Raw genomic sequence first — 16,591 nt, forward strand, 5'->3', positions numbered from 1 at the left:
AATTTTTTAAAAATTTTATGGTAAAAAAAATTTCATTATTTTAAACTATCAAATTTTAAATGACACAATACGAAATTTGAACGAAATTGATTAAATAGTTTTTAAATAATAGATTTCTAAAAATATGTTTTTTTCTCAAGAGTCATGACTCAAATTAATCAAACATTTTCGCTCAAATTTTGAACAATTTAAATACATAGTTTATAAAATGCTGTGAAAATCTGTATAGCTTACAATTTTATTTTTCTTCAAACCTTATTAAAAATGAATAAGGAACATTAATTGTATACAATAAATTTTTATTTAAAGAAGCAAATTCTATAATTTTTGTTCATATTTTGATCGTCAAGAACTCTAAATCATTAAAAGTAAGGTCTACTAGTTAAGAGACAATACTCTTTTAGTAACTTGACCAATAGTTAGTGCTACTTAATCAACATTTTTGAATCTTTAAGATTAGCACCTAGATCAGAGAAATCAGATTATTGAAACAAAAAGCTATTTAAGGTTAGTCAGGAGGTAACAAAAAAATTATAAATTAATTTTTAAAAAAAAGCCAAAAATTAACAAATATAAGTAAGAATATAATAATAATAAATAAAAAATAATAATTTAAATTGAGTTATTCTTTATATATATATATACATGGTGGCCACTCAAATCAGATTTCAAATTTCCCTGATATTTCCAGGTAAAAATCTTAAAATTTCCAGGTCTGTATTTTTCTTTCTTTCTTATTAAGTGTAGGATGTGTACTAGAAAAGTATCGATATTATAAAATATTTTATTCAAAATGTTACTTTTTTAACAAATTATCTTGTAAATATAATTCATTTTGACAATTTGGCAAGATTTTGTTTTTTTATTTTATTTTTTAATGTTTTGGTACAACATTAATTTTTAAAAAATTAAGACATGTGGAGAAAATAATAGGTTTAGCTTGTAGATTATATTGCTTTTAATGAATAAAAATGTTTTTAATGTGTTATTTTAAGTAGTTTTTGCTCAAAGTGTATCTATCAAATGGCAAAAACAGAATAACCAATAAAACCTTGGATAAGTATTGTTTAATATATTTTCATTAAGCAAAGGAAAAACGTTCCAGGTGATTATATATCAATAAGTTTTTACAGTTACAGTGGCTCCCAAAAGTGTTCGTTCACTTTTTACAACTTTTATTGAAATAGGAAATAAAAATTCATTAATTAAAATGAATATTTCAAAATGGGTATTTGATAATAAGATGTATAATCTATTCTCAGCAAAACTGCATGTAATATATTGATTCAATACTTAGTAAATCAAAGCAAAAGTTCATTGTTAAGATATCAATAATCAAATTGTAACAAAAATTTTACCCCACGAAAGTCATCGTACACTTAAATGTTTTCGGATTTTAGAATTAAAATTATCGTCAATTGCTTTAATTTTCTTACTTAATTATTTATCATTTATTTATTTGTGATTTTGTACCAAACTTATGATAGCAAAATTATATTTTAACTTTGGTTTGCTAATTCAATAACATTTTATTTTATCATTTAAAAACGGCTCGTGGCCATAGTAAAACAATAAACCAAATTTGAAAGTTGATTATTTGCCATCATGATGAATCAGTAATGAATATTGTTAAATTAGTCTATTGTGTGCTATTGCACTGTAATATATGATAAAATGCTTAAAAGAAGGACTTCATATCAAAGATTAAAATTACAAAATTTGTGAAAAAATTCATAAATTCACAATTGAATGTTGTAAAAGTTTCTGTAAAATTTAATAAAAAATATTCTGCTCAAATTTTGCCAAGCAAAAAAAAAAAAAAAAAAACTAGTTACATTTATTTACAAACTTATGAAAGCTATTGTAGATGTGAAAGGAAACTCTATTAAATGTTAACTTAACGAAAATTAGAACATTTTCTAATAAGCGGAGATTTTTTCGAAAGTGTACAATGACTTTTGCGGGATAAAGTTTTCGTTACTTTTTGATGATTGATTTCCTTAAAATAAACTTTTGCTTTGTTTTTAAAATAATCCATATTCCATCTGAATATATTTTTATTATTAAATATCCTTTCTGAAATATTCATTAATATCATATTTTCTTTAAACCAATATCTCAAGTCAAATTTTTAAATAATGTTGTTTTGAATTAGCATTATTATTTTAGGAGATTCAGTATACAAAAATAAATGTCACAAGTGCAAAATTGGCTAATTTTTTGTTGTATACTCTATAGGGAAAAAAATAGATTAAATTCTTTACATTATATACCTATTTGTTTTTTTTTTCTTATTTGAAATTATAATATTTAAAGAATTCCTAACTAAACACATGGGTTTAAAGGTTAGCATGGTTAATTGTTCTTGTTTTAACAACTAGAATCTTGTACAGTGCAAAACTAAAACACCAGATTTCATTTTCCTTCTTCCTACTAAACACGTATGAATAAAAAGAAATTTATATTTTATGTTCATACATCATGTAATATGTTTCCTATACATTCCTTAGTCTTTGTCTGCTTTTTAGGGTAATAGGAATAGTTTTGGAAATATCATCTCTGGAATGCAAGCAACATTTACAAACTTCCAATATTGTGATAACTATACAATTCGAATTTTGAATCAGAAATCAAATATTTACCGACAAAACAGTAAAATTATTTAATATATAGTTAGTTTATTGAAAAAACTTTTTTTTAATTTAAAATATGTTATAAAAGGTAAAATAAAAAAGAGAAAAATAGTATTAATGTAACAATTGGTTTACAATCATTGCTGTTAGCGATTGTAAAAAAATTTATGATTGGTTGGTTTGCTGAGAAAAAATAATTTACAGATTTCTTTGAATGGGAGTACAAAAGCTTTCAGAAAAAGAGTGCGATATAAAATCTATTATTATTAAGTCATAACCAACAAATTTTTGGAGAATTTTATAAAGTTAAAAATACAAAAACATTTTGAATCATTTCGTCAATAACAATTAAATTAAATGACCAATTTGAAATTTTTTAAAAAGGAAGAAAAATGTAACGCATATCTTCAGACATACGAATACATGACTTCAAAAACTCCTTATTATGCTGCTCAGAGATTTTCCTTAACTAAATTAAATAGCACAGAAATTTTTTTTAACTGAAACAAGTGATTCTAAAATTAGGGAGTGGAGTACTGCAAATAAATTAAATGTCACATGACTTTCAGTCGCAAATTTTTTTTTTAACAGGAAACAAATTGATTAAAAAACAAGAATTTGACAAGTAAGTTTCTGTGAAATGGTTTCTTTAATGGAAATACAACATTGAAAAAACTCCTCGATCATAGAATTTTTGGGTATTGAAATTCTTGCATTACTTTCTAATTGAGTAACATTTGGTAGAATAAAGTTTGGAAAAGTCAATGGGCACTCGATTGAAATTTTAGCAAATGTAACTATAAAAACAGAGTGTTTGGCTTTAAGAAGAGAATTATTTTGGGGGTTATTGTTCCCTCTCTCAAAAATTTGTGAACCGAAAGATACGTAAGAAAAAGAGCTTTGATCTTTATTTCTCAAAATTTTTAATTATATTATTAGCAGTTTTAAAAAAGAGAGTTATACATACAATCCGTAGAGCACTCACGTAATCAGCATCACTTAACCAAAGTGCACATTCAAAGTTAGCTTCAATGTCATCAATAAAGGGAAGAAATTCTCTTTCAAAAAAAATTAAAGATTCTGCAGAAATAGATGTCTTATCAAACACTTCCTAAAACAATACAACACAATATTAGAAAACACCAGTAATTGAATTAAGGCAATAATTATTAAATACAGTCATTACTGCGACCAATACATCGATTTCATAGACACAATGTTACTTTAACATGTGTTAGAAAATCTGAATTTAACTGTTGATTCCAATATAATATTTGATTAATTTTTTATAAGAAAATTACATCAAATACAGGTGTTAAAAATTTTCGCTCTTTCAAACATTTGGTTTAAAAATAAGGAAAACATGAAAGCGCTCAGTAGTAGTAAGAATAATATTTTCAAATACAATAAAAATATCAGATGTTTTCATATATATGCAACATTTTGGTATATTTCCAATATGAAAGTTAACCTTGCTTTTGATAAATATTGAATTGCTCATTCCAATATAACTTGAAATTTTTGTTTAATTTTATGTAAGAAAATCACATCAAAAACAGGAGTTAAGCATTTTTGCTCTTTTTCAAAACAAAAATTCAATGGATAGCAAAAGTTTCATGGAAGTCCACCTATTCTTTTGAGGTTAGTGCTCAATGAACATAGAGCATCTTGATTTCCACATGAAAGTATGAAAGAACCATCATTTCTTAACCTAGACGTAATCTATGGTAAAAAGGATGGTGGAATATCAGTTACTCTTCATTATTAAGAATTAAAAATGTGTAACGCATTCTTATGCATAGTTGCCAATCTTAGGAATCAAAAATTAGGAACACTATATGCGACAAAATTATATGCACTAATTACAGGAGTAAGACAAAAATTTAACTATTAAATCATAACATTAATAGACATATATTTAAATATGTAAATTAGTAAAACAAAATTATAAACACTATCTTTTGTGGGAAACTTATGATATTAATATTTTATAATTAGGAATACCGGTATAATAGATTAAAAACATACATTACCTTTTAATATATAATTATTTATCTCCAAATTATAAAACACAGGTAAATAATAATCTACATCATAAACAAATATTTTTGCGGTTTTGGATGTCCTAAACTGGTTTTGGACAGGACACGTGGGTTTTACTGTCTTAAACTGTTCTAAACTGGATAAAACTGTCTTAAAGTGTCCAAAACCTTGAACTTTGGAAAAAGATAAAAATTCTATAGGTGTAACCATCGTACACATAATAATTACATGTATCAATAAATATTTGATATTTTTTATACAATTTACTTTAACTTATTAAAGGAAAATAATATAATATAATAGGAAAAGGTTTATAATTTTTGAAGCTCCATAATTCATTGAACAAAAAAATTGAATACCTTATCCTTTAAATATAAATATGCTTTTAATACTGATAAATAATGTTTTTGCATAAGGATAGATAAAGCAATATTAAAAAATCATAATAATTTTTTAAACAAAATGCTAAATTTGTTTAAAAATTAACCTTTTACTTTTCACAATATTTTTTTAAGAGAATGTTATAATTTCTGCATCACAGGAAGATAAAAAAGACATCTATTTTAATGTATTAACAGTTTTGAAGGGCATAACATCAGTTTCAGTTACTGACACTGGTGATGTATCACCACTATGCTAAAAGAATCGAACATGAATGAAATAAAAGTATTCTTGACTAGTACTATAGAAAAATAAACCTGTTTATGACTAACCAAGCACTTAGTCCCTATTAGCTTAACCTGCATAGCAAGGTCAAACTTCAGTTATGTACTATTGAATGAGAGGACCAATTGAACTTGATTACTGATTAATCTTCCTTTGTTTAATGTTTAAATTGAAGAGTCAAACAATATTAATAAAACATTACACTTTTAAAAACAAATATTCTCTAGTAGATTTAATTATCAATATGCTATTAGCTTCATGTTTATTTTACCTTTTAAATATTGTTCAGATAAAATTGTGACATAATTTGAGTAAAAGGGTTTTGGACAGTTTAAGACAGTTTTCGACAGGACGGTTTAAACCGTGGATTAATCCATTCTGTCCTAAACCTTGCCAACTCTGGTTTAAATACTACAAAGAAAAATTTTCAAAAAATAATAATTTTGTGAAATAATCAGCAACAGCTATTGGAATAGTATTTTCCAATAAAAAGCTACTAAAAATTACTTTAGCACAATAATCACAGGATGCGTGCTTGTGCCGATCAGAAAAAAGGATTGGCTTAAAATCAAAAATTTTGTGAAAATTCAGATTTTTTATAAAAATATCAGATTTTCAGATTGGATTTAAAAATTAGGAACAAATCCGAAAAATTCTGAACAGTTGGCAGCTATGTCTTATGCAAAGTCTTCAGCATGCGATACATTAATAACATTAGTACATTTCTTTCATGAATCATATTTTTCTTGTTTAAAAATTGTACTTAATCTTTTTAAAAAGTGTAGTAATAAATAACTTATTTTGAAATAAATCATGCATTCTTCCTGACTTTATTTTTGCTCAGATTTAAGAGCTTTCTGAACATACGTTATGTAGCGGAAATATATTATAATCAGCATAATATCATATGCTTAGAAGTTAAATTAAAAATTTAGCATGCAGTAGATAGAAGAATAATATTTTTGTCAAAATAAGTTCTGCATTTATGAGTAAATATTTGCTGTAATTCTATATATTTATGATGCAGCGACTTCTTGTTCAGAAGTGCAATTTCATTCAGACCAAGAAGGACAGGTCACCATTTTGAGTGTTGATTTTATAGTTAAGTACCTATATATTCTACTCTAAGCAGAAGGCACAAAAATTTGTGAGTCAAAAAATCAGAATGGGTACTTGTTAAGTGGGAAAAAGCTTACAATTAGACTATAATACATTGTCTTAAGCAAATCTCACATAACAAATGCATTGTATGACATAAAAGATGACATCACATGGGAAAATGGTAACACTAGCACCAATTGGAAATCAGATGTAACAGTGGGATATGACAAATCATTTTCATGATACAATACTGACAGTTTGAGCAATTAAAGGCTCATATATGCATTAAAAAAATTTAATGCTGGTAAAACAAATGAATTATTCACTTCTTATTAGTTCTCATAGTAAATTTTTTTAAAAATTCCATGTTGTTGTGTGTTGTTCCATTAAGGCACTCGGTGATGCAATTGTTCTTGGTTTTCAGTGGGCCATCTACGGCCAAGACTTCTGCCACACCCATACGTCACACCTGTTTATAAGGCGGATCCATTCATACAACCTTTCATGTATCCACTTATAAAAATATATTCAAAGAAATGTTAAGGAAACAATTAAATTTTTCGTTAATAGATAACCAGAAGATTAAAAATAATATCTGGAATAGAGTTAAAAAAAAAAAAAAACATCATGAAAAATTAAATAAACTCAAAACAGCTTTTTTTTTTTTAGCTCTGCAGCTCTCTTTGACAAATTTTTAATTCTTACCAAATCTGACGATGACTGATCTGATATTTTAAGCATTTTGCAAAGATGGAAAAAAAGAAATGAAGGATAAGGTGAGAAGAGGAAGATATTCAGAGAGGCAAGGCTGCATTAGAAGTGGATATTTGGCATTGTGGTGATGAATTTGACAGATTTGTGATTGAGCAACAGGGAAAAAATAATGAAGGTGGTAATAAGAATATTATTTATGAAATTAAGGTTTTATCGATGTTTTGTATTGCTTGTAACATGTTCTGAAGAGATTAAATCATTAAAGTTTAGTTTTTAGATGGAGTTTTGAGTAATGTTTTTTGATTGGAGAAAGTATTATTGTCAGCATTATTACATTTAAGAAAGAGAATTTGAATATAAGTTTTTTTTTAGTATTAAATAATGTAGTTGAGTGCTGTTTGTCAGCCTGAGTCAGTAAAGTAGTTATGAAGAGTTACTATTTTGTAAAAGAATGATTGCTTATTAATGAAATTAATATGGAAATGCTATGGTAAAATATAGCCTTGATACCATATTTTTAGTTGAGTTTTTACTTACTTATATTCAGGGGATTTTTATTTCTTTCATTTTCATGAAATTATGGGCATAAGAGGAACAAAACTGGACCCTGGGTAAAATATTTGATACAAAGTTGTCGCCGGCCAGCTGGCCGAGTGGTTAACGTGCCTGACTGTGAAGCCAATGGCTGCGGGTTCGAATCCCGCTCTGGGCATGGATGTTTCTCTCTATCTGTGCTGTCTTCTGATGTGTGAATGTATGAACATGGCCTACCCTATGAATGGGTATTTGTGGCAGTGTGGCATGGGTAATGTTGCTCGCCTCTGTGACTTTGGTTCACAGGTGCCCACTGGGTAACGATAAATGAGCAACACTTCCGGCATCTTCTAAGGCGAAGAACAAAAGTTCAGTGCCTGCCATTATTAAAAAAAAAAAAAAATACAGAGCTGTCATTCTTTAAATTGTATACAATGCTTTAGTTTTATAAAACTTGTGGCCGAGTGGTAACAAAATGTTTGCCAGGTTGAAAAAAAATCTTAGATATCTTCCGTATTTTTTATTAAGTAAATGTATATTACTTGATGCTAATAAAAGACAATCCTAAAGGAGCTGGCAAAACTTTTTTTAAAGACGAATTTTCATTTAAATTGAAATTTTATATAAATCAAATTTTTTTATATATACTAGCCAAATTATCTAATAAAATACATTAACAATATATCATGACTTAAAAGTATAATTTCAATAATATAGATAAAATTGTTAATATTTCTAACTAAAATCTCTAAAAAAAAAATTTTTTTTCCATCTAAAATTTTAATTACAGGGAGGCAATTGAACAGTTAGATACCCAGTGAAGAGTAAAACAGTTTAAATCAGAACACATTAAAGAAAAAAAAATTATTGAAAATTTTTATGTGCTGTCTTTTATTAATATTGTTCAATGCTAATGACATATTTAATTTGTTTTAAGAACACTTAAAGTATTTAAATAAACATTAAATTAAATGTGTATTATTAAAATATGTTAAATTCCTAGCTGATTGTTTTACATACAGCAAAAGAAAAATTAGTCTCTAGTTTAATTTATTTACTTGTCTATTTAGAAACATAATAATTTATATTTTTTGGATAAAACCTTTATTATCAATAAAATCAGACTAAAAAATCACACCTTAAAGAATATAATTACAAAATATTTTTGACTTAACAACTTATTTAAAAAATCATTTAGTTTAAAACAGGGATTTTCATTAAAAAATATATATATAGTTAATTTAAAACATGACTTAAATCAAGTGATTTAAATCATATCAACCTAGTATCCTAATAATAAGTTAATTTTGAGTTTAGTAGGGTTCCAATATTTGTTAAAGTTTTTGTTATGTAACAAAGGTGGCAGCAGTAAAAATGGGCTAAATATAGTTGGCAGTGAAAAGAAATTGCCAAAATTATTCTGAGTTGGGGAGACAAAGTTGTTCGAAGAACTAAATCAAATTCCAAAGAAAAATATTTTTTCATGAATTTTCAATATAAAGTAAAAACAAACGCATGAAAAAAATGCATACCTTAGAATGCAATGAATAATGGTTGGATCCCTTACTCACATTTGGAAACTCCTGATGGAGGAAAAAAAATTAAAAAGTACTTGGGGCACAATTGAAAGAGAAAAATATATAAATAAAATTAACAATGCACAATAATATTTAACTGAAACATATTATTAAACTATGAACATGATTTAATTAGGAACTCAATAGTTTCCAAGTAAACATTTTTTACATAAGCTGTAAATAAATCAACTAGAAAAAAATCAACTTTAAATAAATCAACTTATAAAAAAAACTGTTCAGAAATATTTTTATATTTAAAAATAAATAAAAATAAAAAAAGGAAGGAATGCTGGAAAAAATTTGCATGTCAAAATTCAAAGTTATGAGATTCCTAAAAAAATATATTCTTACAATTGAACTTACTTAAAACTTATTATTGAACTTGTTTTTCAATACAAATTAATTAATTAAGAGATCAAAGTATTTTTATTAGAAGAAAAGTATTAAACTTGATACTTTTTTGAGTAAGAACAATATAAAAATGCTTACACAATAAACTGTTTTATATAACTGCTTGTTACAAGCGGTCATCGATAACATTTATAAGAAAAATTTACTTTAAAAAAATAAATTTTCATGTACTATCGATGAAAAACCTTTTTTGAATTGCAGATAAAGATACAATTATAACAAATTCATAGGAGTGCAAAAGTAGAAAAAAAAGAAGAAAAAAAAAACAGGAAATTAAAATTTTCATTTGCTTCAAACTGTTAATCAAAAATTGAAAATTGTTAATAATCAGTATGAGATGAATGTGAGGATCTCATTTATAATTATTTTTATATGTTTTTCAACTTTTGAAATCATTTCTATCATAATAAACAAGACTTTGAAAACAAAATTGTTGCAATCCAATAATGTGAGAAAAATTATAAAATATATAAGTAAATGATGAGTACAGCTGGAAAATATTTTTTACGGTATGTTTATTTTCTTAGTATATTTTATTTAAGACAGTTCATGGGCTAAATTGAAAACGCTATAAGCCACTTTTGGTCAACCAGTCATAGGTGAATTCTTTAAATTTTTCAGTCATACTTTTTCTTATAATCTTTCGTTAAACTTTTAGAAACTTCCGTACCATTCCAGTGGACACTAATGATAATCTTTTAATGCTGTATTGCAACTTCAGGAAAAAGGGAGGTCACCTTCAATTTTTAAATTATTATTATAATCTCATTGATAAGTAAAGTTTAAAACAGTTTTAAGTCAAACTTGAAGGTGGAAAAAAAAATGCTTGTTCTTGCGTCCACGAACAATTATTTGTGTTCCTTGCTTCAATGTAATACATTTTGTAGAATTGTGCTTTAAAAAGAAGAAAAAAAGTGACAAAAAGTGTGAAAGAAAAAAAAATGATTTATTTTAAAACATTTACCATTTAGTTACTATTTTTATTATAAGTAAAAAAAAAAAAAGAGGTAATTGAAAATAATAATAATAGTCTGTATTCAAGGAAATATTTTGAATGGGCAATTAACTTACTAAAAAATTTAACTCTTATTTGCGTTTAACAATATTTTATCACTTTACATAAAACAGAAAATGAATTAAATTATCTTCATCATTCTCTAAATAAATTTTTTAAAAAGTACACCAGATCACTATGAAGCATCTTGAAAGAAAAGACCGCAATCCATAGAAAAATTTATTTCCTTATAATAAGAAAAAGTACCAACAAAAGGCTGAGATATTAAAAAGCATTTTTAAAAAAACTAATACAGAAATTTAATTTTAAAAAAAATTCCCAGTTCCCACTCTTTTAAATGTCATTGTTTGATAATTAAATAATTTAAATAAAAAAAGTCTCACCTCAATAAGTATCATTCTTTTACCATTTGAATATAAAAATATTTTGAAGATTGTAAGAGAAATAGACATAAGGACTGAACTTGAGTTTCCCTAGAGGTTATCTGATCTCCAAAGCAGAACAAGCCTAGAAGAGAGATTTTAAAATATATTTAACATTTATACACAATGTAGAAAAGAAATATTATTTAATTTTTTAAAGGTATAAAAGATGTCAACCAAGTCATATACAGGCAAATATATCAAATTTTTACGTAAGAATCCTAGTTTGAATAAATACATAATGGACAATTACAGTATATTATTTTCAGATCTAACTAATTGGAAATTCTCTCCTGAATCCGAAAATATAATTGTTTTTTCTTCAAATGCTTATTTGTTTAATTATTAAATATTATTAATTTCTCAAAAAGGCCTCCATAAATGATGCAATCAAAAACAATCCTTGATTGGTTATGACGTCACATCTGCTGAATAGAAACGTGCCTTCTCCATCTGCTAAGGCTATTTCAATGCTCTTTTAATTTTGATATCACTTATATCGTTCAAACATTCTTTGTATATTATTAGTAAGAATTTTAAGAATTAAATTTATGGTGTTGACAGTGTGTGCGAAATGGAAGAAGGATTTTAAAACTCTAAACTGTTTGTTATTACTAAAATATCGGAAGAAATGGTTAGGCAGCTCCTTACAGAGAATCAACATATCTTCTTGGCTAAAATCAGTGGTGTTAAAATTCATAGAAAATATTATTTAATTTCATTTTTTTAGTTAAAATAATGCTCCATTGCAGCTTAATTACTTAATTAAAATCAGTTGCAGATCGGATAGAAGTAGTATACATTTAGATATAGTGTGGATGATTTTATAATTCGGTATTGCATGAAAAAAATCTGTGTTTTCATAAATCTAGTTCATTAAAATATTTCTATCGACCATCGTTACAATCTATGCACTAATGTTCAAAAATTAAAAGGTAATGTAATACATTTTAGCTTTTCTTTTCTGAACTAGAGTTGAAGTATTTTCTTTAAGTAAATATTTACTAATGCAGTGTGTTTTTTCTTCTTTTTTTTTCTATATATTAAATATACATTAAGACTTATATTTATTCTCAATATTATTCTTTGAGTAAATAGAAATTTCGCTATAGTTAGAAATTATTTTCAAATTTATAATTCCTTTTTCTTTTATATAGTACTTATAAAATTATGGTTATTGTTATTATTTATGCATACTATTTGTCAGTGCTTGCAAAGAAGAATTTTAAAATAATAATAATAATTAATTCATTTAAAATAATAATTAATTCATTATACATTTCTAGAGAAAAAAATTCATTAATTAAAATAGGAAGAAAAGTCTTAGTTTAAGCATTCGATATCGCTGAAAACGAATCAACACTTTCAAGAATTTAGTCAATTGAAATATATCTGCCCCTTATCATCATCTCCACGTTCTATGTGCTTATACTTAAATTTTCCCTTAATGTAATTTAATTTAGCCACATAATTTCAGCGTATAGCATCAAACTAGTCGGTTTCACTTAAGTTAAAGAATTAATAAAAAAAACTTTTGCAAAATGAAAAGAAATTGTTTTAATTATTTATTAAACAATTAAAGAGACAGTAATGTTGACATGTTTTCTCAACATTTTTATTCTTTGAGTGACTTTGCTGCAGTGAAAAATTATTTTTATATGTGTTTATAAAATTTAATTCTTGTCTTTGTAATGTGAATAAATGCACATGTTTATTTGCAATACTCTTATGACATAGATTTACGGAATTAAAATAAAATAAATAAAATATACAGCAATATATTAATTTCATTTTTCTTTCTTCTTACCTTTTTTGTTTGAAAGAATGAATTAAAAGTTTTACTGAGATCACAAGTTTTTAAAAAGGCTACTGCTATGCAGAAGATAATTCCCTGCATTAAATTCAAGCTAGAATAAATAAATGAAGTCAGTAACTTAAGTTTTTCTACTTTTTCAAAACCGAAAATTATTCTATACAAAGATTGATTCAACATTTCTTTCACTTAACATGAAAATAAATCTTTGAAATTAAATTGAAATAAATTTTAAAATTAGGTTTAACATGGTTAAAAAATATTGAAAAACAAATTTATTATTTTGTATTTATAACACGCCATTTTAATAAGTCATATCTGAAATCCATAATTCATTTCAACACCTTTTTTATTGAACTTAAAATTCTTAATTATTCAGAACTAGAAAATCTTGCCAACTATTAACAAATGTTTCAATGGACACCATTGAAATTTAAAAATATTATAAAAATATGTTATATTAAGCTCACATTTTCATTAAGCTGCATATTACTCAGCTTGAAAGAAAATTATAATTTTATTTACTAAGGGATTTGTTTTTAATAATTGTATAATAACATTAACCATAATATTCAGAAGTTTTAGTTTTGTTATTGAAAAATATTTATAAATTGTACTGGATCTTTAATTGGTAAATTTAAAATAAATTAACTAATTTAAATCAAATTAAGCCTTTCAAATAATGATTTTTTTATCATTTATTTTTTATTTTAAAATCTATTTTGATAGTGGATTTTTAAAAATAAAGAAGTCAAGTTAAACATGAGAAACACAGAACAAATTGCATACCTAATATTTTAACAATTTTATGCGCATTAAATATTTTTAAATACAAAACTCAGGAAAGAAAAAAAGATTTTACCATTATTTGTGTTTAGCATTTTCTTGGCTTGACTTGTGTTTAGCATTTACATAAGCTTTGACCGCTGCAGTCTCTCCGACACCTTGTGCACCACTCAAAGTAAGGAAACACTCCTATATTAAACAAAAATGTACATCAATTTTTGAACAATGTGTTACAATAATAAACCAATTTGAATCAGCTTGATCTAAATTGCTACTAAAATCATATTTAAATCATTTGGATTTCCCTTTTAAGAAAATCACAACTTAAACTAAAAGAAATAATCTTTTTAATATGTATAATTTTTTAGTAACATTTAATAAAACTTTTTTACATAAAATAAAATCAGTTTTTATTTTTGAATTTCTGTTTCTGTAGCATCATAATTGCTCTTTATTATTATCATACTACTATTATCAGAACTATTCAACATAGAAAACAAAAATAAAGTGAAAAAAAATTTAAAAAAACATGTAACTTTTTTCTTAAGCAACAACCAATTGATAGGACCTTCACCTACTAGTTAATTTGATTTATTTCTGATGCAAAAAATTAAATAAATATTATAAAAAGAAAGCCTTTGATTAAGCTAAGAAGAAAATTCTAGTATTTTCATAACATTAATTATGAAATCCTTAGCCAGGCAGAATCTTCCTTTATTTTTTTGAGAAAACTATTTTAACTGGCAAAAGTTTGAATTTTTATTTTTTTTTCCTTGTCAACAGATGAAAAAGCAATTGCTTACTTATGCCTCTGAGAGATGTTTATTTATAATTTACTGTGCATGACTTAGTACCCTCAAAAATTAAAAATAAATTTGGAGAATGAAAAACCAGAAAATATTTGAATAAATAAAATTTTTCAATAGTTTCTAATAATGTAAGTCCAAAATAAAACAAACTTATTTACCAAGATGACTTGAATTAATCAACAACAACACAAAAAAATGGTAGGTTCTTCTTCTTGCTTAATAAAGTGTAACTCAGAGTTTGTTCATTAGAAAACAGAATTTCAATACAATCAAGCTACCGGGTCTAACCCCGCTATCAGATCTTACCCTTTTCTTCCCAACATATACTTAATTAAAAATATCACCACTTAAAATTTGCTTTACTGCATTTGAATGAAAGGAAAAGTCTTTTCAATAAAAACAAGAGGTGGATATTTCTGTATCATGATCTGTTGTGCTAACTACAATTGACAAGGTGAGAAATAGATTTGAAACTAACAAATTAAAAAACAAAACAAAAAACATGTAGATGTTTGTCCAGGGATTGCTACGAGTCATACTTTACAAGTTGATCCCTTTTCGTGATGTTTTTATAAGTTTGTCGCAGGCCACTGCTGGAAGTTCCCAAGACTTGACGATTATTCTGCCACAGATTACAGCACGAAAATCTACTCAACAAGAGAGCAAATTTATTCTGTTTATTAGTTACATTCTGAATCCCCACTTGTACTTCAGAAACTTTTTTTTTATGAATTGCAAGCTCTTCTTAAAAAAAAAAATAGTTTACCAAACATCAAATTTAATTATTTTTTACCACAATACAATAACCAAATTAAATTACATTGATTTTTTTATGCAAATAAAGGGATAATGAGAAACCACAACACTGAGGAATAATATGAGTAATTGGTGGAAAATCTTTTTAAACGAAAGAAAAACATTTTATTAAAATTTAAAACAGTATATCTCAGTAAAAGAAGAAGAAAAATCAAGTAAATTTTACTACTTTGAAAAATAAATAATCGAACAAAAGATTGGTAAAAGGTTGATCTGTAAGAAACAAACAAATAGAGTAAAATAAAGCCAGGGGTCTGTCCATGCCAAATTTACGACCGCTTAGCGGTATCTTCACAAATTCAATTTTAGGAGAAACGATAGTCTTATAAAATACTTTTTCTTAAAATTTTATTTTTCATTCCGTAAGAAACTATAAACCATATTTTTGTGTTGATTCTTAAAAATAATTCCTTATTTTCACAAATTATGTCAAAATTTTCACAAAATAGGTACCTCACAGAAAAACCTAGTTAGACCCCTGAAAGCTGAAACCATAGTTTCAAGTACTATTGATATTTAAATAAATTTGATATTTCAATATAATTCTTAGATATTTTACATTACTCCATTTGGATCAAATATTACTAAACATAAAATTAACTACAAGATTTCATTTTTCACAAGAATAAAGCTCAAAAATTCTAAAATATACTCCTGATCAAGAATAGACAGGAGTTCAAGATTTGCTCTGTTATAAATCAACTTATAACATTGACATACAAAGAGAAATGAATAGTTATAATTTCAGAGAAAAGGAAGCAGACGAGTTGTACAATGCTTAGTCTTACAACATTTGTCGGCAAGAATTCTTCGACCCATGTTCAAAATGATCTTTTCCGCACTGAAACAAATCTTCGTGTTTCGACTTTTGTGAAGTCCATAATAAAGTGGAGTCTTTGCATCAAAGTAGTTTTAAGATTTCGCTTTTGCCATTAAAGCTGTCTTTACTGGTGTTTGTTTCACTTATTTTTTGCATGCTTGTGAGCTCAATTACATAAACAATTATAATTGCAGCCATAGTTTAGTAAAATTCGAACTTGCTTACATTTAACAGTTTTTCAGCTTTATGCTGCAAAATTATGAGCTTATAGCTTTTTAACACATTGCAGAGATTTTAACTGTAATACTATGTAAGCTATACATTAATGTTATTTTTTTTTTTACCTCAACCAGTAGGGGTGCAGACCCATCAATCCATCATAAATTCTCTGCAGGAAGTTTGAAAGTTGGTAGAGCTGAGCTAGAAACTTT

The 16,591-nt window shown here is 25.7% G+C and overlaps 1 protein-coding gene across 3 annotated transcripts; it reads right to left on the bottom strand.

The window, feature by feature from the left end:
• Window positions 1–2,276: 2,276 nt before the first annotated feature.
• LOC147806739 (uncharacterized) lies at window positions 2,277–16,400 on the bottom strand. Of its 3 annotated transcripts, XM_087167138.1 has the most exons (6): window positions 16,129–16,400; window positions 13,792–13,904; window positions 12,924–13,023; window positions 11,078–11,201; window positions 9,224–9,274; window positions 2,277–3,744 (listed from the first exon to the last, which is right to left on the bottom strand). In XM_087167138.1, the coding sequence occupies exons 4-6, from the start codon at window positions 11,144–11,146 to the stop codon at window positions 3,541–3,543; spliced, it is 324 nt and encodes a 107-aa protein (XP_087023264.1). In that variant the 5' UTR covers window positions 11,147–11,201; window positions 12,924–13,023; window positions 13,792–13,904; window positions 16,129–16,400; the 3' UTR covers window positions 2,277–3,540. The 3 variants fall into 3 exon arrangements, with proteins under 3 accessions (XP_087023264.1, XP_087023265.1, XP_087023263.1); XM_087167139.1 differs by lacking the exon at window positions 13,792–13,904; XM_087167137.1 differs by lacking the exon at window positions 12,924–13,023.
• Window positions 16,401–16,591: the final 191 nt, after the last annotated feature.

The sequence above is a fragment of the Parasteatoda tepidariorum genome, chromosome 7 (genome assembly GCF_982258835.1).
Source record: "Parasteatoda tepidariorum strain Cologne lab strain chromosome 7, Ptep-v5.0, whole genome shotgun sequence".
Lineage (NCBI taxonomy): Eukaryota > Metazoa > Arthropoda > Arachnida > Araneae > Theridiidae > Parasteatoda > Parasteatoda tepidariorum.

Excerpts from the sequence above, each read along its gene's own strand:
- LOC147806739 (XM_087167139.1), bottom strand. The coding sequence starts at position 11,146 with ATGTCTATTTCTCTTACAATCTTCAAAATATTTTTATATTCAAATGGT. Across the intron at positions 9,275-11,077 it reads AAAGAATGATACTTATTGAG|GAGTTTCCAAATGTGAGTAA; the intron begins GTGAGACTTTTT and ends TTCCTCCATCAG. Across the intron at positions 3,745-9,223 it reads ATTATTCATTGCATTCTAAG|GAAGTGTTTGATAAGACATC; the intron begins GTATGCATTTTT and ends GTATTGTTTTAG.